This window comes from Pezoporus flaviventris, unplaced genomic scaffold (assembly GCF_033815535.1).
Source record: "Pezoporus flaviventris isolate CSIRO_AGI_PZ_B2104156 unplaced genomic scaffold, CSIRO_AGI_Pfla_v1 ptg000001l, whole genome shotgun sequence".
Taxonomy (NCBI): domain Eukaryota; kingdom Metazoa; phylum Chordata; class Aves; order Psittaciformes; family Psittacidae; genus Pezoporus; species Pezoporus flaviventris.
In genome coordinates this window covers 18,492,724-18,520,008 of record NW_026892549.1, presented here as the reverse complement: position 1 = coordinate 18,520,008, position 27,285 = coordinate 18,492,724, and the positions used below count along the sequence as shown (strand labels likewise).

The following is a 27,285-nucleotide window of genomic DNA, read 5'->3' as shown; positions in this document are numbered from 1 at the left end:
GATGCAACATCATAACCTGAGGACCACAGTATCGGATGCTCAGATTGCCAAATCCAGAAGCCACCTATCACAGAGATTCATGGCCACTGAACTTCTTTGCAGCCTTTTCTAGGTGCAACAAATCATCCTGAAAACCTGCACTGACTTTCCTCCCTGCAAGTATATTCAGTCTTTGCTCAGATATGTTTTCATGGCAAATCCTGCAAATGTGCCATTTGCAGGCTACATGCATAAAGGCCACCAGTGAGAGGGATTTCTCACTCCTGCCATTTTAATCCAGCAAGCCAAAACATCCTGTTGAAGCTAGGATGGGCACAAGGCTGTGTCCCTTCTCCCAGCATCTCTACTGGGGACAGCAGCAGCAATTGAGATGAATCAGCTGGGAATGCCTTCAGCACAGAGCGAACAAACTAGTGCCATCGGAGCAGCAGTGACCCAGCTATCTGGTCAAAGGCCTACAGGTAGCTGGGAGATAGAGCAGGTTAACGTTTAACCTACAGGGACTGTAAACCAGCCCCACAGCTGCTGAACCTTTGGAGTTTGATATGATGATTAGAGAATAACCGGAGTGACACGTCGCAAACTCTCCATAATCAAGGAGACCTTTTTCCTGGGTGGTGATCTCCAAAATTGCTCAGGTACGTGCCCGCTCATCCTATCGCAAGGTCTGGGGCACAGGGACTGGGGCCCCTGTGAAACAGGGCTTTTGGCTGGGATGGGAAAGGAGCAGCTTCATCATGTGCCTTCCCCCCTGATGGTGCCCCACCATCAAATTCATACCTCAAGCGCTGCTGGGCACCGGTGAAGTCAGAATGGGAAGGTCAGGACCCCCCTGCACCATGTAGCTGGACCCATGTGCCAGCACAGCCCTGCAGAGCTCCCCTTAGTTTTTTGATGGGCAAAATGAGGAGAGAAGGGCTCACTGGGGGGCCTCAGAGTAATTTCTGTGAATTGGCAACAGCAAGGAGCTGTTTTTACTTCTTTCCCCATGCTGGCTGCCAGCAGTTGCCAGAAAAGCAAAGCCAGAAAAGGTGGAGGGGGAGGAGGGGTTTTCCTTGTGATAATTCAATCTCAATTTGTTAAAGCACAACTTTCTACAGCTAATCATTAGAGATCTTCCCAGCCAACTTCTTATTTGCAACTTCTTCTCTTTGTAAAAGGTTGGTCTCCATTTCAAAGGCAGTCACTGCTAAAAAAAAAAACCTCTCAATTTTCTCTAATCTATTCAAAATAGTAGGCTTTCTGCCCAATACATTATGCTTCTCTTAAGCTATTTTCCCTTTGCAAAATAAGAGGCTCGGGTGGGAGCAGGCACAGGAGGAAGGTTGGCTTCAAAGCATCCAGCACGTGATGCAACAAATAAAAGGGGGAGGAGGGAGGCTGGGCTCAGCATCAGGTACCCTTCATCCTCACAGAGGGCTTTCAGGGGCATGTTGTGTGTATTTGAGAACACAGCTGCAAAAGCCATGTGCGAGAGGAAAGGTATTTCAAAGAGAGAAGCAGCTTCCCGAGCAAAAGAGGCTAAGAAAAACGTTTGCCAGGTTATACGTGAACTGTTTTTCCAGGGTTCATGCGCTGCAAAGTGTGCAGCGCTTTTCCATTACCTTGAATTTATTTTGCTTTCCTGCAAATACCTGTGAGTTCCCACTTTCTGTGGGACCACCTGTGCTGGAAAAAAAAACCTGTGCCCTGGAAAGCAAAGGGACTAAAGCCTCATGCTGCATTATTCAATCGGACTCCATCTCACAGTATGTCTCACCCCAGCAAAGAGCTGGTGGCAGCTCATGAAGCTTCAAGTGTCTGTTTTTTAGGAAGAATATGAAGAGTGCTTCATGATGTATATATATGAACATGTATTGTATAGAGCCTGGAGAGAGGAAAAAAATCCCAAACACTTAAAACCTTGAAAAGCAAGTAAATAACCTAAAGGAAAATAGTTCCTCTAATAACAACCTATTTGGGTTACTAAGGGTAAAGAATGAATATACTTATCCATTTTTTAAAAAGGCTCTTTGCAAGGAGAGATTGCACAGGGTAAGGGGGTTTTAGCAGTGCAAAACAGCCTTCATGAAAAGTGTCCAAGTGTCTCAATACATTCAAACACAAAGGTGTATTGATCTGCACAGGATAAACACGTTTTTGTTATCTCGTTCATGGAAACAGTAACCAGGTTTCCCCGAAAGGGCTGCAAAGGGGCAGGCTCAGGGTGCAAAAGCGGTGGAGAAAGAGAACAGGGTCCGGCTGCAAATATCACCTTTCCTCCTTCAAACCTGGTATTCTGTGATTCTATGATTCCTCTCAACAGAAATCCTGGCACGGATTCAAGGGAGACATTCCTTGAATGGGGAAGAAGATTCCTTCTTTTCCAAGCAAATAACCTAAAAGCAAAGTAAAATCCACATTTTGGAGGTAAAAGGTTCTGGATTCATCTTGCTCCTGGGTGGACGGAGCAAAGCTGTATGATCTGTCTGCAGCAGCTGGCAAGGAAAACGTGTGTAGAAGTAGTCATGGAGAGGTGAAGCAGTATTATAAGTTTGTTTCTTGTCAATAGGGGGTTTGCTAGGCATAAAAGTACTTTTTCTTGCCTTGTGTTTTAGAGTTTTAATAGACACCTATAATAAATGAGACATTTCAGTGGAGAGAAAAAAAAAATTAAATTATATGATTTAAGATAAAAGCAGTACCTTCCTTTTCTAATGGCACAGGATTCTAGATTCTGGGACCATGATAACTTGGTAGTATTGTTTAAAATTTAGTCGAAAATGAGCTAGCATACCTGGGCAGTTTACACCTCTGAGAGTCCTAATCTCAATGTAAACATCTGAATAAAATGTAACCACCACCTTTTTTATTTTCTTTTTAGCATAAGTAATTTTTAAAAGCAAGCAATCTAAGGGTCAGGCCCCTGAAAATCATTGAATTCCAAAACAATTCTTTCTATTAAGTGTGGCTGTTGGTTTGGTTTGTGTTTTTTTCTTAAATAGCGTTAATAATACTGCCTTGATTTGCCCCAGTCATTAACACTTTCAAAGAACAGCCATAGAAGGGGAGTTTTCCCCCTGTGAGGGTGGATTTGCTAATTGATTAATGGCCCAGGGAGCAAAGAGAGAGAGAAAGTAATAATGTTTCCCCAGGTTCTGTGACACCAGCTCTCCTCCCTTAAAAATAAATAAAAACAGCCCAGCACACCAGCACTACTGCAAGGACTGAGGCTGATTGCTGGAATAAGGGTAAAGTGCTGAAATCCCACCAGTTTCAGAAACAAACCATCCCACTGTGACTCGTATTCTGGAAATAGTCTGTATGCACTGATGGATATAGACCCTTGGGTAGCAGAGAAGGGCAAGCGCCCTGTCCAAAAAGGACATGTCTTCAGGCCAAGGGAGATAGAAGAGAAGGGGAAGGAAAGAATTGCTTGGAAAATTAGAGTCCAGGAAGCCTGTTTTACTGTGTTTGGGATTGCTTGTGTTGGGATTTATACATTAAAACAAAAAAAAAGTATGATTTCTGCTTCCATCCCAACTGATGGAGGAACTCTTTCTAGCAACAAGGCTTAGTAATTAGTTGTGAATGGCTCTGAGCTTGTAATTAGCAGGAAGGACCTAATTTCTGAGAGTGGCGCTACAAGCCAGATCTGGGTAGTGCATTGGGTCACCCACATGTGTGTCCAAGCTCTGGCTGTGCAGGGTTGTCCAGCCCTGGCTTCCAATGCTCCTCCTGAACCAGGAGCAGAGCCCTGCAGAGTAACTCAGGCTGGGGATTCCCTAGAGGGTACTCACCCCTCTAGGGTGGGAGTCTCCAGCTGGACAAACACCACAGCTTCAGCAGCCTGTGGAGGGCCATGGTCCAGGCAAGCTGGGGCATCCCTGGGGATAGGGAAACTCTCCCACTTGCACGGGGAAGAGCTGTTTCCTTGGGGAAGACTGGACTTTCTTCAAAGTCAGCAGCATGTGGAAACACTGCACAAAGATTAAGGCCAGATCATTATTAGCACACACCCTGAGGGAATGGTGACCAGTTTTTCTGGCTTTCTCAAAAAATGTGTGGAAGTCTCCAACACTGGTGTTGCGGTGCCTGTGTTTGATACCTTGTGCAACCCTGAATGGTCTTGAGCTCTTATTCCTAGCAGATAGCTTGCACATATCCTGGAGTACACCAGTGTCTAGACATTCTGGTCTGGAGCCTAGAAAGTTTACAGGATGCCTTACGAGAAGAGCTTGCCTGGTCTTATCTAATAAAGCAGAAGCCAAAGAGGAATACTGATCCTACTGTAAATGCATCAGCCAAGGAGATACTCTACTCCATCCATCCCCCATCCCCACAGCTTGTGCTCACTCAGCGTGAAACCATCACATGGAGTGAGATGTTACTGGAAATTACCTCTCCCTGGAGGAGAGGTAAGGAGATTTTGACATTTAAGGGTCCACAGGCAAATGCATTCAAAGCAGAAGCAACGGCTGAGACACCCAGCCCCTAGGGAAGTGCAGCATGAAACCAAGCAGTTTTCAGGCGGGGAGAAAAACAAGAGTTTTACACTACTCATCTAACTAGGTCACGGCTGGGGACAGACTGGAAACCTCAGCCATGACTGGAAAGCCACCGAGGTTTGCATGGCTGCAGTCCAGCTGCTTTCCCAGCATGAAGAGGCGATGCTGCCGGCACAGGGCAATGTGCCTGCTGTCTGCCGGCGGCCTACTGTTTGCCTCTGCTCTGACACCTGAGGTAACATCCCTGTTGGGAAGGACGTCACTGCAGCACTGATATACCTGACAGAAAAGAAAAAGATTAGGAAATCTGAGGCGGTGAATATTAGAGATACCTGCACAGGGCAGCCATCCCCTTTCGTCCCACCTCTGTCCCAGCCTTCAGGTACATGAGGATAGGCTCAAATCCAGATATAAGGGCTAACAGAGACTTGCAGAGCATTGTGCATCAAGTGCTGCAATTTGATTCCTCAACCCCCTGATGAAACCAGATGCAGCAAAAGCAAAATAAAAGAAGCCAAATTCACAGTATGACAGAGTTTTCCTCAATAGGGTGCATTTAGGTTGTTTCTGCCCAGGCAGGGAAGGATGCAAAACCAATTTGGATATTAATTGGGTTTTTTTGAACAACCATTTTTTCCTTTTTAAGCAGCCTGGAAAATCGTCCAACTCATTTTTGCACAGCAGTGTGTTAATCCTGCCCCATGCTGTGCTGAACACCAACTCTGGAGGAGTCAGCAGGTACAGAAACCGCAAGCAACACCTGTGTTCTGCTGCCACCCTCAGCAAGGGCAAAATAAAACAACAATCGGGCTCCAGTTGCTGCAGAAAACACTCACTTTGTAATTAAACCGAAGAGTTATCACATTGGACAGTCGACCTTCCAGCCCCTGCACACTGGTAATAATTGAAACACTGAAAAACCTGGGAGCACAGAAAACAAATAAGTAAATAAATAGGCAGATAAATAAATAAATAAATACTCAGAAGGGTCTCACAAACCTCAGCAATAAATAGCTCAAAAATCTGGCATTACAGAGATGTCTCTATTTCCAGGTATTTAAGTTGCAGTCTCTGGAGCTCAGTGCAGCAGAGCCCAAGTAACACAAGGCTGAAATCCTCCAAACACCTGGGTTCATGCCCCTTTTTTTGGCAATGAGAATAATCCATCTATTTAAATTTAAAACACCTGTTTACATCTTCCAGAATACAAAGACGTGGGAGCACAGAGCAAGTAATGTCCAAAGGCAAAGTGGGCAGCCTCAAACCTTAGCTCTTCTCCCAGTGAACCCCAAAAGGAGCATGTGCTAATAAAAGATTTTGGTGTTAAACAGACGGTAATTGGAAAAGGCTTTTTTCTGTTATTTCCATAGCATCATGGCATGCACAGAAAATGTACCGTAGCTGATATATTGCACTTCTTTATCTGCATTCCTTTATTGGCAATGCTCATGTTATCTGCACCAAGAAACCTGCTATATAGGGAGATTGTTTGAAGTCCTCTCCCGTGAATTTGGCACTAACTCAAGGTGCAGCCACAGCAACTCATCCTCCTTCCACCTTTCTGTCATACTGCATCTGCTCCTCCAGATTTCCATTCTCTCCTTCCCATCATTGCCACCACAATCCTATGCACTTCCCAGTCCCTGTGCAATGAGGGGTCCCGGGTTGCTCTGTTCCCCCCATCCCCCTTACACCCAACCTGGCCCCTTTTGGCCCTGTTTTCTTCCCCAACCAAACCTGGGAGTTATTGCCTTCTGTTGCATTTAAGTTTGTACAACTGAAAGTAAGTTAAGGCAAAACCAATCATTTCAATTACATGATTTAGCAGTTTCCTACCATGAAGTTCTTGGTCCTACCAGCCCACAGCACATGCCCTGGCTACAAAGACCCAATGAGACTAAAATTGCCCTTACTTTTGTTCTGCATCTGCCCATCATCACAAGTCCTCAAGCTCAACATTGCACCTGCAGACCCTGTTTCAATGCCTGGATCATACAAATGGGTTTTGGACAAGCTCAAAGCTCAGCATGCAGGAAAAATAGGGCAGCTTGAAATTATAGGTAATAAGTCTGTCTTATAAATGCCCCTTTGCCAGCATGTAACCCAATTCAGATTCATATTTCAGCTTTATGGTATTTTCAATCCAATAAACAAAACTAAAAAGAAAACCATATCTTTATTTAGACATGACCTAAAACTACAGCTCTGAATCAAAACATCTGAACCCAAGGTTGTCCTAGCTCTGATTCTAGATACAGATATGAAGTTGTCCCATGTTCTTGATTTAAAAAAAAATAGACCAAATCTGGACCTCAGTCTTGTTTCTAATGAAGTGCCAGACCTGTCCTGTACAAGGTTCCCTTCCCAGCTTCAGCAGGATGTAATGCCATAAAGGACTCATCATCATATACTCAGCACAAGATTAGGCATCTTACATGCTTCCCTCCTAAGACACATACACTGATATGTTACAATATCCCTCTGCATCTCACTGAAGTGCTGTCTAAAATTTGACTGCAGGTTTAAATACTACTTATTTTCATGCAACATGAGGCAGATATTTTTGCTGTTTCCATGGTCTGCGATGTTTTGATTTCTTTTTATCTCAAAATAACTGATTCAGGAAGAGTGATCCTGTTAACTTTCTCAGGAGGGTGGACTTTCTCCTTGTAGCTGTATTAATTTATTTAATTTATCTTAAATTTGATTGCAGTGAGCACTCCTAATTAACCTGATTTTTTGCTGATAATCATTCACAATGGAATCAAATCACAAATCCGGGGATGGATTGACCGGCACACAGAAAGAAGCCGCTCTCCGTGCATTAATTCAGCGAACGGGATATAATTTGATCCAGGTAGGAACTCACTGTCATGTCCTTTTGTGTGCAGTGTCTGGCTTCATCCTGAAGTGATGCATTGCATCAAGGGCTTGAGCAGTGAATCTGCACACATGAAGTGCTCCTTGTTCGTTCTTCTCTCCATTTTTCTCTAACATATCTGCTTCACACAGCTACAAGAAGTAGATGTTATCTTTTATGAAGCAGGATCTTATTCCTCCAGAAATTCTTTGCCAGATGCCAAATTACGATAAGGGTAGTAAAAAACCACCCCTGAGCACTGCTAAGCATTGGGAAAGATTGCGATTGCTGTCTTAAAGCCATGGCTGCAGTGGTAGTAGAGCAAAGAAAACACACTGAAGGAAGTTTCAGGAAAGAGTAGGTCCAGAGTTGGTTATAGAAGTCCAACACCTCACTACCAGATCTGCCTTCATGTACATGTGTGTGTGAGGGAGGCAGGTGCCTCACCTGCCCAAACAACAAAGGTTTGCTCCCAGTTTAGTCTTCAAGGTCTCCAAGTGCAAAGCCTCCCCTGGTTACGGTGGTAGAGAGTGGGCATGCCTTTCAAAAGCCATCTAAAGAAGCCTTTCGCAGTTAGCATGACAAAAACAAGCTAATTTTTCGAAAGTGTTGGACACTGAACTTTGTCTTGCTTTGCATAGCACTAGAGGGCACAACAGCCCAAAGTAAAAACTGAGACTCCTGGGAAAAAGCATTTTCCTATAGCCCGTAATTCTCTGTGCATCCCAGGACCAGGACAGCAGCTGGGTTTGTTGTCCTTTAGGAGGCTTTCTGTTGTACCTGACTCAGAAGATAACTAACTTCTCTGTATCTTGTATTTACTGCGGCTTTCTTTATCTTCAGTTTTTCATACTTTCATTTCTGGCTATAGCAGTCCACAACTAACACACAGGACACAGAGATTCACCTCCCATAGCCAAGAAAACCTACATTTCCTAAGGAGGTATTTGAGGGTCTCTGCCTTGGACAAGTAGCAATTGCAGACCATACATTGATGCATATACCTTAGCAAAACTCAGCTAGTACAAACCAGGCCTTTCTCTAGTACATCATCAACATACTAACTGTGTTAACATAGCCTTTCAGTACAGATATGGCAGTGGGGCACCGATGCACACTACATTATCTCTGTTGAGTCTGTAAAGAGTTGCTCCTTGAAGGGAAAGAGGACATCTGCTTTCCAGCCCACCGGTAACAGAGAGTGTCTAAACCGTCATTCCCTGGGAAGGGGTTGGTTACATCTACATTTAAAAATCTGTATCTTAATCGTTCTTTGTTTTTTCTTCATGGCAGGAAAATGGGCAGAGGAAATACGGAGGCCCACCTCCTGGCTGGGATGGCCCTCCACCAGAGAGGGGATGTGAGATCTTTATTGGGAAACTGCCCCGAGACCTCTTTGAGGATGAACTTATACCACTATGTGAAAAAGTAAGACTTTATGGCCAGTAGCTGTATTGCAGCAGTTAGTAATGATCAAACCTGCATTTCAAGGCTAAACTGGAGATTATTTGGCCTAGACTACTCAGTGGAGCTTTGGCATGATATACCCAAGGAAGTACCCAGTCTTGTTTAAACGCCTCCCCTCTTGCTAACAAACCTTTATCTTGCTATTTACAGATTGGCAAAATCTATGAAATGAGAATGATGATGGACTTTAATGGCAACAACAGGGGCTATGCCTTTGTGACCTTCTCAAATAAACAAGAGGCGAAGAGTGCAATAAAGCAACTCAATAATTACGAAATTAGGTAAGCATGAGAAAAACCTTCACATTGACTTTAAATCATATGTACTAATCTATTTTGCTATGCAAGGCATATTTTCCCTTGCAGCCCAGAGGAAGATTATTTAAATACCTAAGCTTTATGAAGAAATATATATTAAAAAAAAAAAGAAAAAAGAAGAGAGACATCTATAAGGACATTGGAAAAAAATATTTTGCTTTGGATCAAATTAATTTTTGCCTGACCATTGCTGTTTATTTCATTTTCCCTTTTGGGCTGTTTTTTGTTGATTTTATTCCTATTCATAGTCTCCCTCATAACCTATACTGCAGATATGTTCTGGGAGACAGACTGATAACAAAAAATGGTGAAATAGGATGGAAACCAATTGGCAAAATAATGACATTTCCCAATAGATAGGAACAGAAAAAGCTCTCATATTTGTGACTAAAATTTGAGAACAAAACACCCAGAAATCAACAACATATGGGCCCATCAGTATGTTTTGGTTTGATTTCAACCACATTTAATGTTGGTGTTTTTTTTCCAGTTCAAAGTATGATTAGTAGACACTTTTGCCTAAAAACATTTAGAGATAAACCATTCTGGCAATTTTATAGCTTTTGCTTTGCTTTTATAAAGGAAAATGGGTTGTGAATTGCTTTACCAGCAACCCTAAGTATGAGCAGGTCACAGGGCACACAGTGGGGGTGAAAACATGATTTGTATCAGACGCTTAAAGAATAGGCTTCATCCACTTCCTCTGCTTACTTCCCTTGTTCCAAAGACTCCTCTAAAGAAGTTTTTAACTTCTTAAGATCTGCAAGAGTTGCTTGGACCATGGAAAGGTGAGCTAAGTGGATGTAAGGAAAGTTTTACTGTGCTGCCTTACTTCAAATTTATCACAGTGGCAGCCTCCACATGAGCTTTTGCACTGAGCAAGACTACTTGAGTATCCTGAGCAACATATGCCACAGAAGTAGGCGGCCTTCTGTGTGACCTTGTGTTTTGAGACAAGATGGGGCGTTATTTTCGTTTTTTCTTCTCTTTGAGAACTGATCCTGACAAACCAGCAATGTTTTTTATACTCAGGAACGGGCGTCTCCTCGGAGTCTGTGCCAGCGTGGACAACTGCCGCCTGTTTGTGGGAGGGATCCCCAAAACCAAGAAGAGGGAGGAAATTTTAGCAGAGATGAAGAAAGTCACAGACGGAGTCGTGGACGTCATTGTCTACCCTAGTGCGGCTGATAAAAGCAAAAACAGGGGCTTTGCTTTTGTGGAATATGAAAGCCACCGGGCAGCAGCCATGGCCAGGAGAAAATTGCTGCCAGGTTAGTACAGATGGTGAGGAGCTGGCTTCACATCAGTGATCACCTATGTATATATTGCACTGAAGTGAGACTGAAGTCTCCAGAAGACCCAGGTACCCAAGGAACACCACTGGGTTTTCTCCTTTCAGCTGCTAGACAGAGCAAGGAGGGAGCTCAAGACACAGCTGTCTGATGGAGTCACCCTGGCTCTGGAGGGCAGCATGAACCATTCACTACAAATCCTGATGCAGCACCATGCTCATTACCCATGCTCTTTATTTAGGAACTTGAATTTATGAAAAATATAGCTAGATGGATTTAGCTGTGTGTATCCATACAGCTCTGTTGTAGAATGCGCATTATCCTGTAGTTATCTTGGGTTATGTACAAAATATAGCCTAAGTTATAGCCTCTTGGAGAGAACCACTGTGGAAAACACCCGAAAACGTGTTCAGTCTTGAGAATATATTGAGGATGTTCCTGAAAATGGATATTTTCATATGGGAAGAAAACTTCAAATGAGGAATTGCTTTAGGATTTGAACAGTATAAAGAATAAGTATACGCAGTTTAGAGCTGGGGAACACATTCAAAGTGAAGCAGAGGGAGGTTTGGCAGGTGTTAGAAGAAGGAATCACTTAACCTTAAGTGCACTTGCAGTGATTTCACCAATTTTCTCATGTTTTCTTAAGCTTGGCAGCTCCTGCACTACTTTGTCAAACCCAGATCAGTTGTTGATGAAAAAAAACAATAAACCTCCTGTTTTCTGTTTTGAGACTTGTTCATAACCAACCAACCTTATTTCATTCTTTCTATACAACAGCCCGTGAAACATCCTGAGTAATGTAAATCTTTTTTTCTTATTGTAAGAAACTGAACGTGACTGTGAGCACTGAATATGCTTAGCTATTGTGGGATATCTCACACTGACTATTTTGCCTTTTACTCTGGGTTTTCTGCATCAGTTTAGCATCTCCTTGATTACAGAAAACATTCAGCTGCTTTGTGCTTCAACATAACTTTTCCATAGTTTCTATATCAAGAATGAAGGAAGGCACGGGCACAGCCACAGCTGCTGATGACAGCCTTGAGGGAGCAGAGCACTTGAAATTCTGAGCAAAGACAGTGAGACAGATGTAATAAGCACGTAGCACTGAACAGAGATGTGCAATGTGCTAGTGATTTCCAATTTAGGGACATCTCAGTAAACATTTTGGGGAATTTCAAAGGCCTGTGCAGGAGTCAGAGTCTTCTGATATTGCAAATATACAGGAGGAACTTGAAAGAAGTTTCAAGCCAGAACTGAATGTGTTTCCAGCTGATGCATTGGATGATTGTGAGGTTGAATATCATCATCAAGATGTTTCCTTTACTCTTAACTCATTGCTCTTTAAGGGCTCCTTGTAGAAGAGACAGAAATGTTCAAAAAGGAAGATGTTTTTGTTAAAAACTTTGTCCTGTCTCCTGGTTAAACAAGAGGGTGGAGAAAGACTGGGTTTTAGCAAGAGGCTAGTGCAGGCGCTAGATCCTTGCTGCAAGTCAACCAGGTCATTATTTCCATTATTGAGCAGAAAATGGCAATTCAGAAAGGGGCAGATGGCCTTTCATTTCACCTGGCTGCCATTAGCAGCTCTCTCTCCGTTTCTGGTCATTAACAGCACAAGTCAGATTAAGCAGTGTTGAAAGCTGAACATCAGTCCAACTTGGTTCCACAAATTGCAGCTTGTTCATGAGCCTTCTTAGCAGGGAGCAGCCTCTCTCCGTTTAGCTTGATAATTTTCACTTCAAACATAGAAAAACGGGTCTCCAAATTCCATCCTCACCCTCTAATTTTCTCTATTTTGAGAAAAATCCCATCTCATCCAAGCGGAGATGCAAGACTGGATGACTTCTTACATCTCTCAAGAAACATTTTTCAGGATTAGAATTTTCCCTCTACCAGCGTAGGCATCCCAGGTTTCTTCCAGGTTTCAGCATAAAAGATCAGAGAGAAAGAAAACAAAAAACCCCACAGAAAGACCCACTTGCTCTTTGGGGCACATTTGCAGAAGAGGCAGATTTACTTAATTATTTAGAAAGAATATCTAGCATTTCCCATGCTGCTAAGACACACCCACACCCTGGTTTATGCCCTGCTGCTTTCTGAGTCTCTCTTTTATACTACTTCTGCCGCAGCTTCACCCAGCAGGGACCACATGACTTCAAATACTTGCACACAGAGACACCCTTGCTTTTCCAGTGTCATTTCATCCAGCTGAGACTACTGGATTCCTCTCCTATTATCTAGGGAATTAAACTTTTGCAGACAAGAGGGATTTTTATAAGTTCATTCAAATATTTTCCTTTAGAGAGCAGCCAGGGAACATGGATGTTAGTGAATTATGCCATATTTTCACTTCTTTAATTCTGGATGCTGCATTTCTGCAGGCATATAGTTATTAGTGGGAATATGTTCAAAGTGTGACCATCTGCTTTTGGAAATGAGTTAACAAAGCAGCTGTGCTTTGAGCTAGAAAGACTTCTTTTGGTCCTGTCTGCAAAACTGGCCTATTCTGCTGTTCATACTGCATGTTAAATTAGCCTTTGAGCAGAAGTAAAAGGAACCAAAGCCTTTTTGACACTGACTGTGTTAATTCTTTTAAAGGAAGGATCCAGTTGTGGGGACACCCTATCGCAGTTGACTGGGCAGAACCTGAAGTGGAGGTGGATGAAGACACCATGTCATCTGTAAAAATTCTATACGTGAGGAATCTCATGCTCTCAACCACTGAAGAGACCATAGAAAAGGAGTTTAACAACATCAAACCAGGTAGGAACCCACTGACATTAAATAAGTACTGCTACTGCAAATGGAAATATATCTCAATTCATAAAATGTGAAAGGGAGAGATAAAAATGGCTCATTTTCTGCTATAAGGCCTTCATGTGTAGTGCCACAAAAACAGTCATGCTGAAGGCGCATCATGTCATCCTATTAAGGGCTGCCTAATTTCCAGCTAACAACACTACTAACCTTTTTAGGATGATTGGTAACTGGAAGAGATCCAAAATGCTGCATGGGGATGCTAGCATCACAAAAATGATTTTGAATCATTTCAGTCTTTCTTAGTTGGTGAAACAGCTTGGTGATTTCAGCATTCTTCTATAGCAAAGGATAATGACAGAAATACAAATGGGTTTTATCTAATCTATATAAATTCTGAATTCTATCATTTTCATACAAAACCCCACACATTCTTCTGTGAATTTTTTAATAACTGGTGCTTATCATTTAATGCAGAACTTTACAATAATCCTTCATGGCATATATTACATACACTTACATATACTTAGGGTGAGATTTTTCAAAAAGCAAGCAGATTTGCTGGGAATAAACCTCCTGCTGCTTTCAAGGGAGAATTTATGTCTGAGTTGCTCCAACTTCAGGAAATTTCACCCCAAAACAACAATGTAAAAATAACCCATTTCTGCATCTCTGCAGGCCCACAGTCCATTAGGCATTAGGAACTTATACTTGGCAATGTGTATGCATCTCATTCCCATTAACTAATGTCTATTATTATTTTAAAATACACCACAGAGTTTCATTTTTCCTTCATTAACTGTTCATTTCTGCACTATACATTTCTTTTTCTGTACTAGGCTGCAATGCAAGAGACTTTATGGGGTTTCCTTATGTGTCTCTTCTGTCCTAATGTTTCTGGCTAATACTTTTAATCACCATAGAATCACCATAGAATAGTTAGGGTTGGAAAGGGCCTTAAGATCATCTAGTTCCAACCCCACTACCATGAGCAGGGACACCTCACACTAGACCATGTCACCCATCATCAAGCTGTTTGAGATCCCATTTTACCCAGGAGTTAAATATGGATGCTGACACTACCTTAACTGTTTACTTCTTTTATTTGCCCAGTTTTGCTCCTGAACACTGAACTGCTCACACTCCCCAGAAACACATTTTATGCCCCTTTGATACTTCAGTAGCTGTCATCTGCTTTGCTCCTAAGACAAGTTTTCTAGTACAACAACAGATCTGCATCATCTTTAATTTTCACTTTATCATTTCACTTCTCATGCTGGAAATTATTTTTGTTTTTCAAACAGAGAACTTCATTGTGGATAAAATCAGGGATGCCTTTTTTAAAGCTGTGCTGTGCATTCAAACAAATGTGCATCAGAGCAGCAAAACCTGAGTTTTGGAGAGAGAAATGCAATTTAAGTCACAATGAGATTACAATCGAAAAAGTTAGCAAGGATCTGAAAAGATTCATTTCTGCACACCAGTTATCCACCTTATTCATTGTGCTACATTTCAGTAGTGCTTGCCTGAAGTGTGCATTTGATCCAAGGCATTGAGAAGCTGTTCTGATAACAACACGTTGCTCTGCCCCAGCAGAGGCAGAAGCAGGGAAGAGCAAGATTTTTGGCTCAGGAGAGGTTCAGTAACACAGGGCTCTCTCAAGGAGGCAAAGGGGGGATTTTCAAAACACAGAGAGTTCATTAAAGCCTTGCCTTGTAAACAGGGCATCAGCATATAATTCCCATAACTTCAGGCTTAGAAAATCACTATCCAATCCCAGAAGGAAATGAAGTGCTGCTTACTGTTCCGGTGTCATTTCAAAGGTGTGCAAGCTGCTCAGGTTATAGGCTGGAACAGGCTTCATTTAGCCCACTGGAGCTCCTAATGACTCCCCCTGAACTCCAAAGAAATATTAGTGTTGTGTATCTCAGTGATGAGAAGTTCTTGGGAGCAGAGCAGCTGACAATGGAAAGCTGTAGAGAATGGATATAGAAGAGAATAAGAAACCATTTGCACCTGAATTATTCTGAATAATCACAGAAGTATAAGAAAGAATCATGCTGAAGACACCAGGGTGGGGATCTCCAGCCCAATCCCACTCCCTGTGGGGCCAACATCACAGGTGCAGTAGGCTGATTTAGGCTTTGTCCAGGCAAATCAAGACAACTCTGAGGATGTGGATCCCCCACCACCTGGGGCCCTGTCCAAGGGGTGCCCCATTCACATGGGAAAGGATGTTATAGAGAAGTCAATGGGCTCCATTGATCCCAGCCAATCCACATGATTGGGGCTGCTCTCCATACTCCTTTATGACTTCTCTGTAACTCCCCATAATTGGGGCTGCTCTCTCCCACCTAGGACTGGGAGCTCATTCTTGCTGAACATCCTGAATAGATGATTAAGAGCCTCCTTGTTTTACGGCAGAAGCATCAGCTTTCCTGAAGCTGCCTATAACTACTATGCACAATGCACCAACAAAACCATGGAGATAGGGATAACAAGGTGACATTACCTGTAGCTCATCAAATCCTATGCTGCTGCATGTCCTGCTCAGCCATCTGGTTTGTCACAGAAGGGGGACACAGGACCAAAATTAACATCCAACAGAGCATTTTGGAAAAAAACACTCCAGTTTAATTGGAAACTTCTTGGTGTCTGACCCAAACTACATCTATTTTGCCTTGAAATACTGTAACCATTATATGTTTACTTTTACCATGGCAAATACAACCTTAGAGGTAAGAAGACACTGTCCTCTTGTTCTCTTACCCGTGGTCAGCCTTTGCTGAAGGACTCCTAACTCACCACAGTTGCTCTTCCATATCTGTGTTTTCCACCTGATACCCATTTCCAGCTAATATTCTGACATTTTCTACAGGTGCAGTAGAGAGAGTAAAGAAAATTAGAGACTACGCCTTTGTGCACTTTAACAAAAGAGAATATGCAGTGGAAGCTATGAAAGCCTTGAATGGGAAGGTAAAGCTGCTGTAAATGCTAATTTGTGGGGTTTATGTGCAGTTTATTATACACAGTTGAAACAAACCTGCCTGAAGATGTTAGCGCTATTTTCTCTTTGCAGGCTGCCTTTATAGACTTTAATCCATTTTTCAGCAGCTCTGATGTACACAAACTGTTCGTTTTGGCTTCTTACATCTTGCAGTTGTGCTAAATGTTTGCCAAGCTCAGATTGTAGTTCACTGCTCAGAAAAAAAAAGAAAAACAAAAAACAGAGCAAAGCTGAAACAAGGACTAGCAAACAAGGGTTTACGGGATCCTTTGGCGTGCACTCACATACTTGTTCCATGTCTGCCAATAAAACCACTCCCAGGACAGCGTGTGAATGGCAAAGTGGGACAAACAAGGTCAACCCAAAACATCTGCTCCAAATTCAGATGTGGATTTGCAAGGGGATTGCTGTATTTAGTACTTTTTGCGCTGCATGTAATTCGTGGCACTCTAATGCAAAAGCTGTTCCCAAAGAAGTGTTAACCCTGCTCCTATTTTTACTGCTACTGCTATTCTCCGTAGGAGCACGTACAGTCTCAGTGACTAACATGCTACTTTGCAGAGAAGTGAAGCCTTTCGAAAGGCTTCATAACTGTGCTAATTCGGTTAAAGAGCCTTTCCTGGCTGGGATCAGGGCTGGGTGTTCTCAACATATTAAGCTTACCCAGCCAGAGCCTTCTTCCAACCATGAGAGGGAGATCTTTGCTTTTTTGGGTAGTTTTCTCCATCTTCCAGTCCCATTAGCAAACGATGCAGGGAAACTGCCTCCCTAGGCAGGATTACCCCTGTGCACTTTGGAGACTTACATTTGTGCTTCTCCCGGCATGAAGGTGGTGGATGGGTCCCCAATTGAGGTGACGTTAGCCAAACCTGTTGACAAAGACAGCTATGTCAGATACACCCGGGGCACAGGCGGCAGAGGCACCATGCTACAAGGAGACTACACCTACGCCTTTGGACATGTGTACGACCCCACCACAGCCTACCTGGGTGCCCCAGTTTTCTACGCACCCCAAGCCTATGCAGCTATCCCCAACCTTCACTTCCCCACCACCAAGGGGCTCAGCAACAGGAGCATCATTCGGCCCCCATCCATTCGAGGTAACTCCCGTATACTCAGCTCTAGCATAATATATCCTCCGGGACTTGGGTGGCTGCTCCCTAGACTCCTGTTGAGGGTGTTGGCTTTGACCTGGATGCTGGACCCCTTTCAGAGCACAGTTTTCGGGCTCTGTCCTTCTCAAAGGTGTGGTGGTCTTTCAGTAGACTAAGCAGGGATTGAAGAAAATAAACATTTTCCTGGAGCAAGCCTGAACGAGCCTCCAGGTTGCCCTCAATCCAGTGAAAATGAACTACAGATCCTCCTGGTTTTGCCCCAGCAGGGAAACCAAACAAAATAATTTTCCTTTCTCCCCTTCAGAGCAGAGTCTGTAACCTGCCACCAACACAGCTCTCTGCTGCTTCCTCTTTGCTTTGAAGGTCACAGGGAAAGTTTTACCAGTCCTGGTGTTTTCTGACCCAAAACCCTTCCAAGGAGATCACATTGCCCTGATGCAGAGTAGGGAACCAGCACTGAAATCAAGAAAGCCATTCATCATGTGCTCTGGGAGATGGACTTCTTTTTAGGGCGATCGTTAACCTAATAATAAGCAGTCTGTGAAAACAGAGTATTTAGAAAGCTACTGGGGCTCTGCCTTTGATCTTGAGTGACACCAAATCAAATACTCACACCTTGGTACCCCCAAATCAAATGTAATTGTAGGAGTCACTTGGTAAGTGGAGAAGTAAGCTTGAGGGCTAGAATAAATAAATCTGCCCATTTGATCTTCCTTTCAGAAATGATGCCTGTGACAGTCAGCTTGTGTCCACAGGCCAACAGGCTGGTCTCATGGCAGCCTGGAACCCTGCATGGCACTCCAGTAGGGCTGGCAAGGACTGTGCCAGCAGTTTTTCCTGCTTACAAAGGAAGGGGACAGGGGAGCATGCTGCCCCCCATGTTTTTGCCCACACAAGTTGAAACCAGCTTCTGTGAAGGCTGCACTGGGAAAGGTGCAGATGTGATCACCCACCAGATCTCTCTTAAAGCCTCCACACACTACCAAGTACAGCTCCCCTAGGAAAAACAGGAGTGTAAGGAAGGGATGGGGAGGAAAAGGATTTTGGTTAATATAAGCTGGGATTGTATAAACTCTGAATTCTTCAAGAAAGTGAAATTATACCGGGTGTAGCAAGTGATGACAACTGTCCCCTTTCTGCCTTTCAACTACAAATCGGAATATAAAGATGTCAGAAAATCAAAACTTACCAGAGAAGATGGAAACTGGGCCAGAAAGAATCAGGGCCCTCACTACAAAGAAACCCTCATTTGCCCAAGCAGACAAGCCTAAAAAGAAAGGGTGTAAATGTCAAGCCTGGGTTATTCCATCAGCAGGCTGTGGGGGTCTCCTGCCCATCACTTCCCAAACTTAGCAAGTGGGGCTAACTTTTCCATTTCAGCAAGAATCAGGGCAATTTTTCCTGCAATTTGATTCAGTTTAATGCCTTCTTACATTCCTAGAAATTTACATGAATGTACCTGTAGGGGCTGCGGGAGTTAGAGGACTGGGAGGTCGAGGCTACCTGGCGTACACGGGCCTGGGGCGTGGATACCAGCTCAAAGGAGAAAAGAGGGGAGAGGATAAACTCTACGACCTCTTGCCAGGAATGGAGCTCACACCAATGAACCATGTCACGCTAAAGCCCCAAGGGATCAAACTCGCTCCTCAGGTATGTGCACAAAAAAAGGGCGTCGGTATCCCAGCCAGAGGTTGTCTTCGCCCAAAATGCTTTTGGGAAAATGTCTCCCTGCTTGAACCTGCACTGGGGACCAATAACTAAATCAATTCTTGCATCATTAAAAAAGTAAAATACAACTACATGCGTCTTGCAATACCCACCCACCTCACTGGAGAACAGTGTTCCCTCTCCCTCAGAGAAGAGTTTTCATTAATACCCACAGGTGTAAGATGAATTTCAGTTGTGGCTGTTGCTCCATAAAAGCACTGAGGGTAAGGAAATTCTCACACAAAATGGGTTTGATAAACAAGATGCTCTTCTTGGAGCTTCACAAAAGAACAAATGTGCATATATAGAAAATAATGTATGTCCTAAGATCATTTATGGGGAAAGAGATGTTGACTCGCCTGCACAACCCAGCCCAGGGCAAAAACTCTCCTTGCTCAAGGAGACTTTTGATGTGGTTGTGTGTGCAGGGCTGGCATCCAGATGGATGGATGAGGGTTGAAGAAAATACACCCAGAACAAAATCACCCTTACATCATCCAAAGCAACAAGAGAAATTAACCTCACCCTGAATTTTGAAGCATATCTTTGCCTATTAACACTTTAATTGCCACAGCATTTGGTTTGTCAAAGTCAATGAAAGCATCCCTTTCTCTCCCAGAAAACTGGGAAGTGTTTGTCTTCACCCTGAAAAATTTCAGTTCCCTTACTCTGTCAGCATATGAGGTCTGAAAGAGCCTAAGTGGTGCTGCACTGCCTAAGGGCAGGTGAAATTCATTTTTATCTCTTCCTATACATGAAAACTCCCACTGGGTGTATTTAAAATAATGCAGTAACAGCAACAGGCACGTGCAACACTATTTTTTTGGGGCACATTTTCCCAGTTGCTGAGCTATCTGATCCCCCACTGCTACTATTTCACAGCAGCAGGTCTTATACAGCTACAGCTGGCTTCACAACAGCCTCATTAATTGGACAGCCTCATTATTACCTGTCAACTTGGTCAACCTCTCCCATCTGCTGCACTAAGACCATTTCAACAGCATCTTTGAATGATAGGTTTTATTCCTGCTGCCTATATGAGATACTTGGTGTTAATAAGTAGATATGCCTTACTGATGATTTAAATGTTGACATTACAGTATAAATACAACATCCATATAAAGGTGTTGGGACAGCAGAGAACAACCGTTGCCATAGTCAAGAAACATAATGAACTAGTTTACTTACATTACATAGTGTTAAATTTCAGTTGGAGCTACAATTACGAAATTAAAAACAGCACTGACACTTAAATTTCACATTTTTATTTTAAACAAAATTAAGTGTAAATTTTAAATAGGGCAGACCACAGAAAGACGTGGGCTGGAGGCACCAGGAGTCTCTGGTCTGACTCAGCTGGCAGCACGACCAATGTCACAAATCCCGAAACCCGACATATTCTCAGCTAAGTGACAGGTCTGGTGGAGCTGCTTGAAAAAAATAACTGGTTTGTGCATCACTTACAGGAAGACACAGGAATACCATGCTGTGCTCAAACCCATTCGGGACAGCAGGTGCCCGGAGGGTTAAAAAAGAATTACAAAGCCAAAGCAAGAGTGTTTCCGGACAGTGATTCCCAATTACCATAGAATAAGCTGTGCTAAGGCTAAAGGCAACATGGTTCAGCATTTCTTTTTCAAACTCAAAGCAGAAATGAATTACTGAAGCCAGTATAATTAATTGGATGAAAACACAGCCCTTTTAATTTTTAATTTTTTTTTCCTTTTCCTTTATTCTTTTCCTTGTTGATTTTTTTCTTTAAAAAAAAAGAACCACAAAAAGCCCCCAGCTATTTGGGCTTTTCATGCACTGTAACCCACTAAGCCAGGGGGACAACAGAGCAGTTGAGATAAATGCAATCCTGTTTTTTCAGCACTATTAAATAGAAGTGCATAGATAGAGCTACTGGGAAGAATTCTAAGAAAACCAAACCAATAAGAGAATAAACCAGCTAATCAGCAAAAGGACAAAAATGTATAAAGTATAAAACATTTAGATGAATCTTATACTGCAAGATGAATGTAAAAATATCCCGTCTGCCATTTATTTTGTAACTTTTTCCTAAACCATTGAGGAAGTCACTACAACACCTCTGAAAATCCTTTGGAGGGAAGGAAGGTGACCAGCGTAGGGGCTGGAGCTCGGTGAGAAGGCTACTGCACAGCAATTAACCTGAGAAAAAAATCCCTTTTCTCCATTCTAGATCTTGGAAGAAATCTGCCAGAAAAACAACTGGGGACAGCCTGTTTACCAGCTCCACTCTGCAATTGGCCAAGACCAAAGACAGCTCTTCCTGTACAAAATCACCATCCCTGCCCTCGCCAGCCAAAACCCCACCATGTATGTAACTATCTGAGGTTACCTGGGTTTTAGGATGCCATTTTGTGTATAACCTCTCCTCAAAATACAATTGCAGGAGTCTCCATTTCCTTTTTTTTTTATATATATATGCATTAGGGGGAAAAGCATCCACAAACTAAATGGACTCATAGTGATGTATGCCAGGGTTGGTGTTCTCTATCTGATGGTGCAAAGATTACAGAAAGCCAGAAATAATAACAATAAGAAGAAAAGGGCACTTTTTAATAGAAAAAAACAAGCATATGATAGCTCTTGTCAGAAAAAGAAAGCAGCTTGAAGGAACATGCTGATAATTTGGCCCCAAATATGATTCTAAACACTTCTGACCTGTAACATTATTTGCTGTGCATTTTAAAGAAAAGCTCAAACCTCACTGGGCTTTCTTTTCGACTGAAAATGCACAACATGCTCTGAAAGGATGTCATATCCATAATGAGACCCGGGGCCAATAAACTCAGCAAAAAAAACAGGAGTACTACAAGGAGAGTACTTTTGCTAATGCATCAGCACAGTAAAATAATGTAGCCATTTGATATGTGGGATGCCATGAGTGGATTAAAACATCTTGCAGGAAAGTCGTAGAGAAAAAAAAAAGCTAACATTTTGCTGTACTCACAGACATCCCTTCACACCACCCAAGCTCAGTGCCTATGTTGATGAAGCCAAAACCTACGCAGCAGAATACACTCTTCAGACACTGGGGATTCCCATGGAGGGAGCAGAAGTGCCTTCTGCAGCACCACCTTTTCCAGGTATGGGAAGGTCTGTAAAGCAAAGGTCTCCCGGAATATTATTTTTCCTGCTGCTTCCTTGTGGGTGTTGAAAATGAACCTGGTTTGGGCCACTGAGGACAGACATTGTTGTGTTCCCCGACATGCCTCTGCCTTGACTTGTGTTTGTTACTTATGCATATGACATCTTTGTTGCCTGTATAGTAGTTTATCTCAGGACTTCCCAAACTGCAGTGTACATACCATAGAGCAACTCGGGCTGGAGGCACTGGGGTGGATGCCTCTGGTCCACCAGTGACCATTCAGGTCAACACCCCAGGTACTGCAGGTTGCTTGGTTGGAGCAGTGTCCATGGACAGGGATCCCCCACCACTCGGGGCCCCATCCCATGTATGCAGGTCCCCTCACTCCTTCCAGTTTGTGGATGCCTCCCTTAAACTGAAAGCCCCAGACAGAAACCAGAACTGATGTCCCTGGTCCAACAGCTGGGATGAGTCCCTCCCCTGGACCTGCTGGTTTCAGTCCAGCTGATGCCACCCAGGATGGAGTAGATCTTCCTCCCTGTAAAGATGCACAGTTGATTGATTCATGGTCAATTTATCCTTCCCCAGCACTCATAGCTCCTTTTGAACCAACACTTTTGATTTCATCAGCCAAAGGAATGACGCAACTGTGGAAGTTAGGATCTGGTCCTAGCTCTCACACCCCCACTGGAAGGATTTCTTTCCATTTGGGGAATTCATACTCAACAGCTCTTGCAACTGAAAAAAACAGCTTTGGAAGTCATAGAAAACACAGACTGGGAGCAGGAATACAGCTCACAGTCATTATATTTACTGTGCTCTTCAGCACAACAGTTTTTCTGATGCAGTGGAAGCAACTCATGCCAAACTGCACATGAGGAGTGCGTTAGTCAGTACTACTGAGTTGTATGGAGTGTCTCAAGGATGGATTAAAAGAAAGAAAACAACAAAAAAAAAACAACTATCCAGCTTCCTGCCACAGCAGTCCACAAAAGCCACAGAAAAATCAATTTGTCTGGGTTTGTTCAGGTTTCCGCAGCATGGAAACCAAATGGGCTCTTCATTGAATACAGTCTCCATCTATTGCTTAATTATAATCCCTCCTTTTTCTTTCATCCACCCTTATTTATTTGTCTTGGAAACTCAACAAATTGACATACACTAAACTTTCTGCTTGTAACACACACTGGTCCTTGACAAGGGCTTGCTGAAGCCCTGCTCAGCTCAGGCCATGCCAGGTAGCAGATCATTTCTCTTATGATGGTGATAGATATGCTTTAAAACTAGTCTAGTGGAAAGTGTCCCTGGCCACGCATGATCTTTAAGATCCCTTCCCACCCAAACTGTTCTGTGATTCTATGAAATGACAGATTTCTCATTTCTCTGTCAAAATGTTAAGGTAAGTTTTTCTGGTGGAAAAAAAAAATACTTCAAGTGGCCACACACTCAAATTATAGCTAATTTCTCATGTTTTCCCCTAAAGTAATACTTCAACAAGGCAACATGCTCTCAGTGCCACCCAATATCTTCATTCTCCCCACTGAGAGGACTTTGCTCTGACTGACTTTGAGTTGATCCCATTGCCCAGCTGGTCAGTGGGAGATGCAGTTTGACAGCAGAATGTGGTCCAGCAGAGCCAATGGGTAAACCAGCTCCTCTTCCCAAATTTGGGCTTCACCGTAATTCTTGATACTTTCACAAAAATCACACTGTGGTCTGGTCAACAAGCTGCTTTACCCTGCTTTCAGACAAACCAACCCCAAATGATGTTTGTTTTCCCAGTGATTCATTTTCAATCAGCAAAGCTAACATTTTCCCATGGAAAATTTGGAAGTGTTGAAACCACATTTTCCATTAGGAAAAAAAAAAAAAAGAAAAAAGTCCAGTTTACTAAATATTTTCTCCCTGGTATTGCATAGAAGGAGTTTCGCTCCTTTCTAATGTGGCTGTTCTAAATTGCATATATTTTGACTATGAATGGTATAAGGGCCATATTTTCACTATGAAAACTAGCCAGATTTCCCCTATATTACTTCATTTTCTTGCCTTCCTCAAGTCATGCATGGGAGGATGAGTATTTCTTAGCTCAGAAATAACTGGAGCCTAAGGAAAGAATATTTAACAGAGAGGTGAATTTTTTAAGCAGCGTGTTTAGCAGAATATAGGTGAGAAAATGCATTAACTTTCCACCTTTTTTTTATTACTGCTAGCATAAAGAAAAAACATGCCAGAAATTACTTATTTCATTTAATTAGAATATTCCCATTAACAAACTCTCTGCTCCCTAGGTCACTCCCATTGACAGCAAAATCTTCCCATCAAAAACTGTCAGGCAATGCTGAATTTTGAACACCTTTTCCCCTCTTTTCCTCTACAGGATATACCATTGCTAACGCAGCCGCGACCGTCACAGCCACTCACCTCAAACAAGCAGTGACTATGGGACAAGATTTAGCAACATACGCAGCCTATGAAGCCTACCCCGCTTTTGCAGTTGCTGCACGCAGTGATGGTTACGGAGCATTTTAATCCTGTCTTTAATCAAATTCCCTTAAATTAAGCACAGGCAGAAAACAAATCTCAGTCTGGTAATTCTTAAACCCTCATGATTTTAAACTAATCTGTTGCCTAAAGTTAGATTTTAGTCAGAATTTTGTTTCTGTGGTTCTTTAGTTTCATAACAGGATACTAGGGGGAAAAGGAGGGGAAAAAAAAAAAAAGGAGAAAAATCACTCAAAATCAGATTTTCATGTTAGAAAGCAGAATCTCAGCCCAGAAAATGAATGGTTCTCAGATGTGTGCATATACATACATATATATGTGTATGTATATATAGATAGAGTCCATTGTGTATGTGTTTACAAGCAACAACCTGTGCTGAAAACAATCCCATGGACATTGTGACATGAGACAGGGGAAGGATGGGGTGTCTCCAGGAAGCCCCTCTGTGCATCAGGAGTTCTCCGTTCACCCCAAAATTTCTCAAGCCAGGCAGAGGAATGGGTAAAAGGAAAGTTTGCCCTTTGGCCATTTGGAGGTTTCCAGTTTGCCTCTTAGTGCCTCTGAGCATCTCGTGCCACCAGCGCTGCAGGGATGTGTTCAGACATCTCAAGCACCTTTTAAACTCATTTTGGCATAGCCAAGGAAAAAAGACTGTCATAAATGTGTCTGCCCACCTCTAACAGGCTAGTCTGCATGGTCTTGAATTCTAATTAGATTTTTAAATCAGGAGAAAAGCATTCAGCAGAGCTTTCCCTCTTACTTTGCTACTTCCCAGCCATACCCACAAGTCACAAAACAGCAAAAAACACTGTATTTTTCCCACCTCCTATCAATTGGCACTTTCAGCGAAAGACAGGAGAACTTTTAGGACTATGAAGGTTGAGGACCAGAAAAATACTAATCACTGAGGCCAATTCTCTACTTAATTAGAGCACAAGAGGCCACAACCCAGTAATAAAAGGCACCTCTACAAGAATTAAATTATATACAGGGAAACTTTATGACAGGATGGAAAGAGGCCTGCCTGGCTATAAGTGCTGCTTTACACATTAAAGCAAGACTGCTGGCTGCTGCAATTCTTGCAAAACTTAATTTAGTGGAAGAGGGCTCATGTCAAGTAAAGGTACCTCTTGTTTTGGAGAACACCAGTAAGCATCCTTTAGGGTACAGCAGGAAGGCATTATCTGTTCATTTTTGCCATGAGATTGAGGCAGGAGTAATAATGCTCTAGAGATATAGGGGAAACTCAGTGTTAGGAAAATACTGCAGACAGGTGAATCCTATCTAATATATCCTATAAAGTAATGCACACTAAGAAAACTTTAATCTGCTCAGTTTAGGAAAAAGAATAATCCTTTCGGGGGGAGAATTTACAACAAGGTCGATGATGCCCATTGATTCCAACAGATCTGGCCTCACATTTTTCATCCACTCTAAAACATGTAACGTAACACTGCGCAAGCCATTTCAAGCGGAGCTTTTCCTGTGCATCTCCAAAGCTGTACAAAGCACAATGGTCCATGAAAAAGGTGTTGACTACCAAGAGCTATGTTTTTTGTATTCTCATGCTTTGGCTGACTTGATTTCACTAGGAATAGAACAAAAACACATAAGCTGTATACTTTGCAGTCCTTTTAGACCCTTTCTATTTATAAAGTAGCTCAATAAGGTGATCCTAAAGCCCTCTGTGGTTGCTGTTCAGTATGCTTGCCATCACAGAAAAAGACAAACCTGTCTTTTTCAGGGCAAAATAACTGAGAGTGTTATGAGTATGGCTTTATTTTCTCTTCTGTAAGTAGTGTTTTCTCTTTTAAGTAGTGTTTGACTGCCAATGAGTTAACATATCCATGTGTCTTTCTCTCTTTCTCTAAAAGACTATCATTGCCAGAAAGTGTTTCTCACTTTACATGTTCAGTAACTTTAGTCTGCTTTTTCAGCTATTTATGTAAGTTCAGAAAGATGTCAAAGAAAAGACCAAGAAGCAGTATTAAAAAGCGTGTGCATGAAGCACTTATTTTTGTACGCATAGTACAATATTTGTATAGAGTTTTAACACTGTGAAGTGTAGTGAAAAATCACACTATCCATTTACTGGACAATGATCATGTATGTTTAAAAAGAATGAAGTGGAAATGGCATCTCAATCATCCGTTACAAGGAAATTATAAACTTGATTAAGTTCCGTAAAGCAAGTCTGTAATTCTAGAGTAATCCAAGGACATTAACTGGACTTTGAAATATCATTAAAACTTTTTAAACAAACATACATGCCTCAGTCCTTTTATACCCCAAGTTTCATCTGAAAGGGTCATCCAATGCATGGTAAATAAGAGCATACTTTGCTCTCTAGGGATCGATTTGAGGTCAAACAGGCAAGGTCACAAGCTGCTCAACAATGCTGAGTGTTTTCAACATGCACTTTGGTGACACTTGGCATACATACACAGCAGAAAGTTAGCAATGTTAGACTTCTACAGTTTTAAGTAGAAATAAAGAGGTTAGGTTTTTTTCCACCACCTGTTTGGTCAATATTTATTTACCTGTCGATGCTGCAGGAATCACTTTTGCTATAAATTCATTCAAGTGGTAATACCTTTGTTCTCATCTGATCCCAATGAAGATGTCTTGACGGCAATATCAATAGTGAGACAGCAAT

The 27,285-nt window shown here is 42.4% G+C and overlaps 1 protein-coding gene across 3 annotated transcripts; it reads left to right on the top strand.

The window, feature by feature from the left end:
* Positions 1 to 497: 497 nt before the first annotated feature.
* On the top strand, positions 498 to 26,891 carry A1CF (APOBEC1 complementation factor). Of its 3 annotated transcripts, none has more exons than XM_061446752.1 (12): positions 498 to 638; positions 7,201 to 7,344; positions 8,641 to 8,775; positions 8,965 to 9,095; positions 10,164 to 10,402; positions 13,025 to 13,189; positions 16,062 to 16,159; positions 17,020 to 17,290; positions 18,747 to 18,955; positions 21,216 to 21,352; positions 21,992 to 22,125; positions 24,505 to 26,891. In XM_061446752.1, exons 2-12 carry the CDS (start codon positions 7,246 to 7,248, stop codon positions 24,654 to 24,656), a joined length of 1,770 nt encoding a protein of 589 aa, XP_061302736.1. In that variant the 5' UTR covers positions 498 to 638; positions 7,201 to 7,245; the 3' UTR covers positions 24,657 to 26,891. The 3 variants fall into 3 exon arrangements, with proteins under 3 accessions (XP_061302736.1, XP_061302743.1, XP_061302753.1); XM_061446759.1 differs by having other exon boundaries at positions 499 to 638; positions 18,771 to 18,955; XM_061446769.1 differs by lacking the exon at positions 7,201 to 7,344 and having other exon boundaries at positions 521 to 638.
* The last annotated feature ends 394 nt before the right edge of the window (positions 26,892 to 27,285 follow it).

Coding starts and splice junctions, on each gene's coding strand:
- A1CF (XM_061446752.1), top strand. CDS start 7,246: ATGGAATCAAATCACAAATCCGGGGATGGATTGACCGGCACACAGAAA. Junction 21,353..21,991: donor GCCAGCCAAAACCCCACCAT/GTATGTAACTAT, acceptor CTGTACTCACAG/ACATCCCTTCACACCACCCA. Junction 22,126..24,504: donor TGCAGCACCACCTTTTCCAG/GTATGGGAAGGT, acceptor TTTCCTCTACAG/GATATACCATTGCTAACGCA.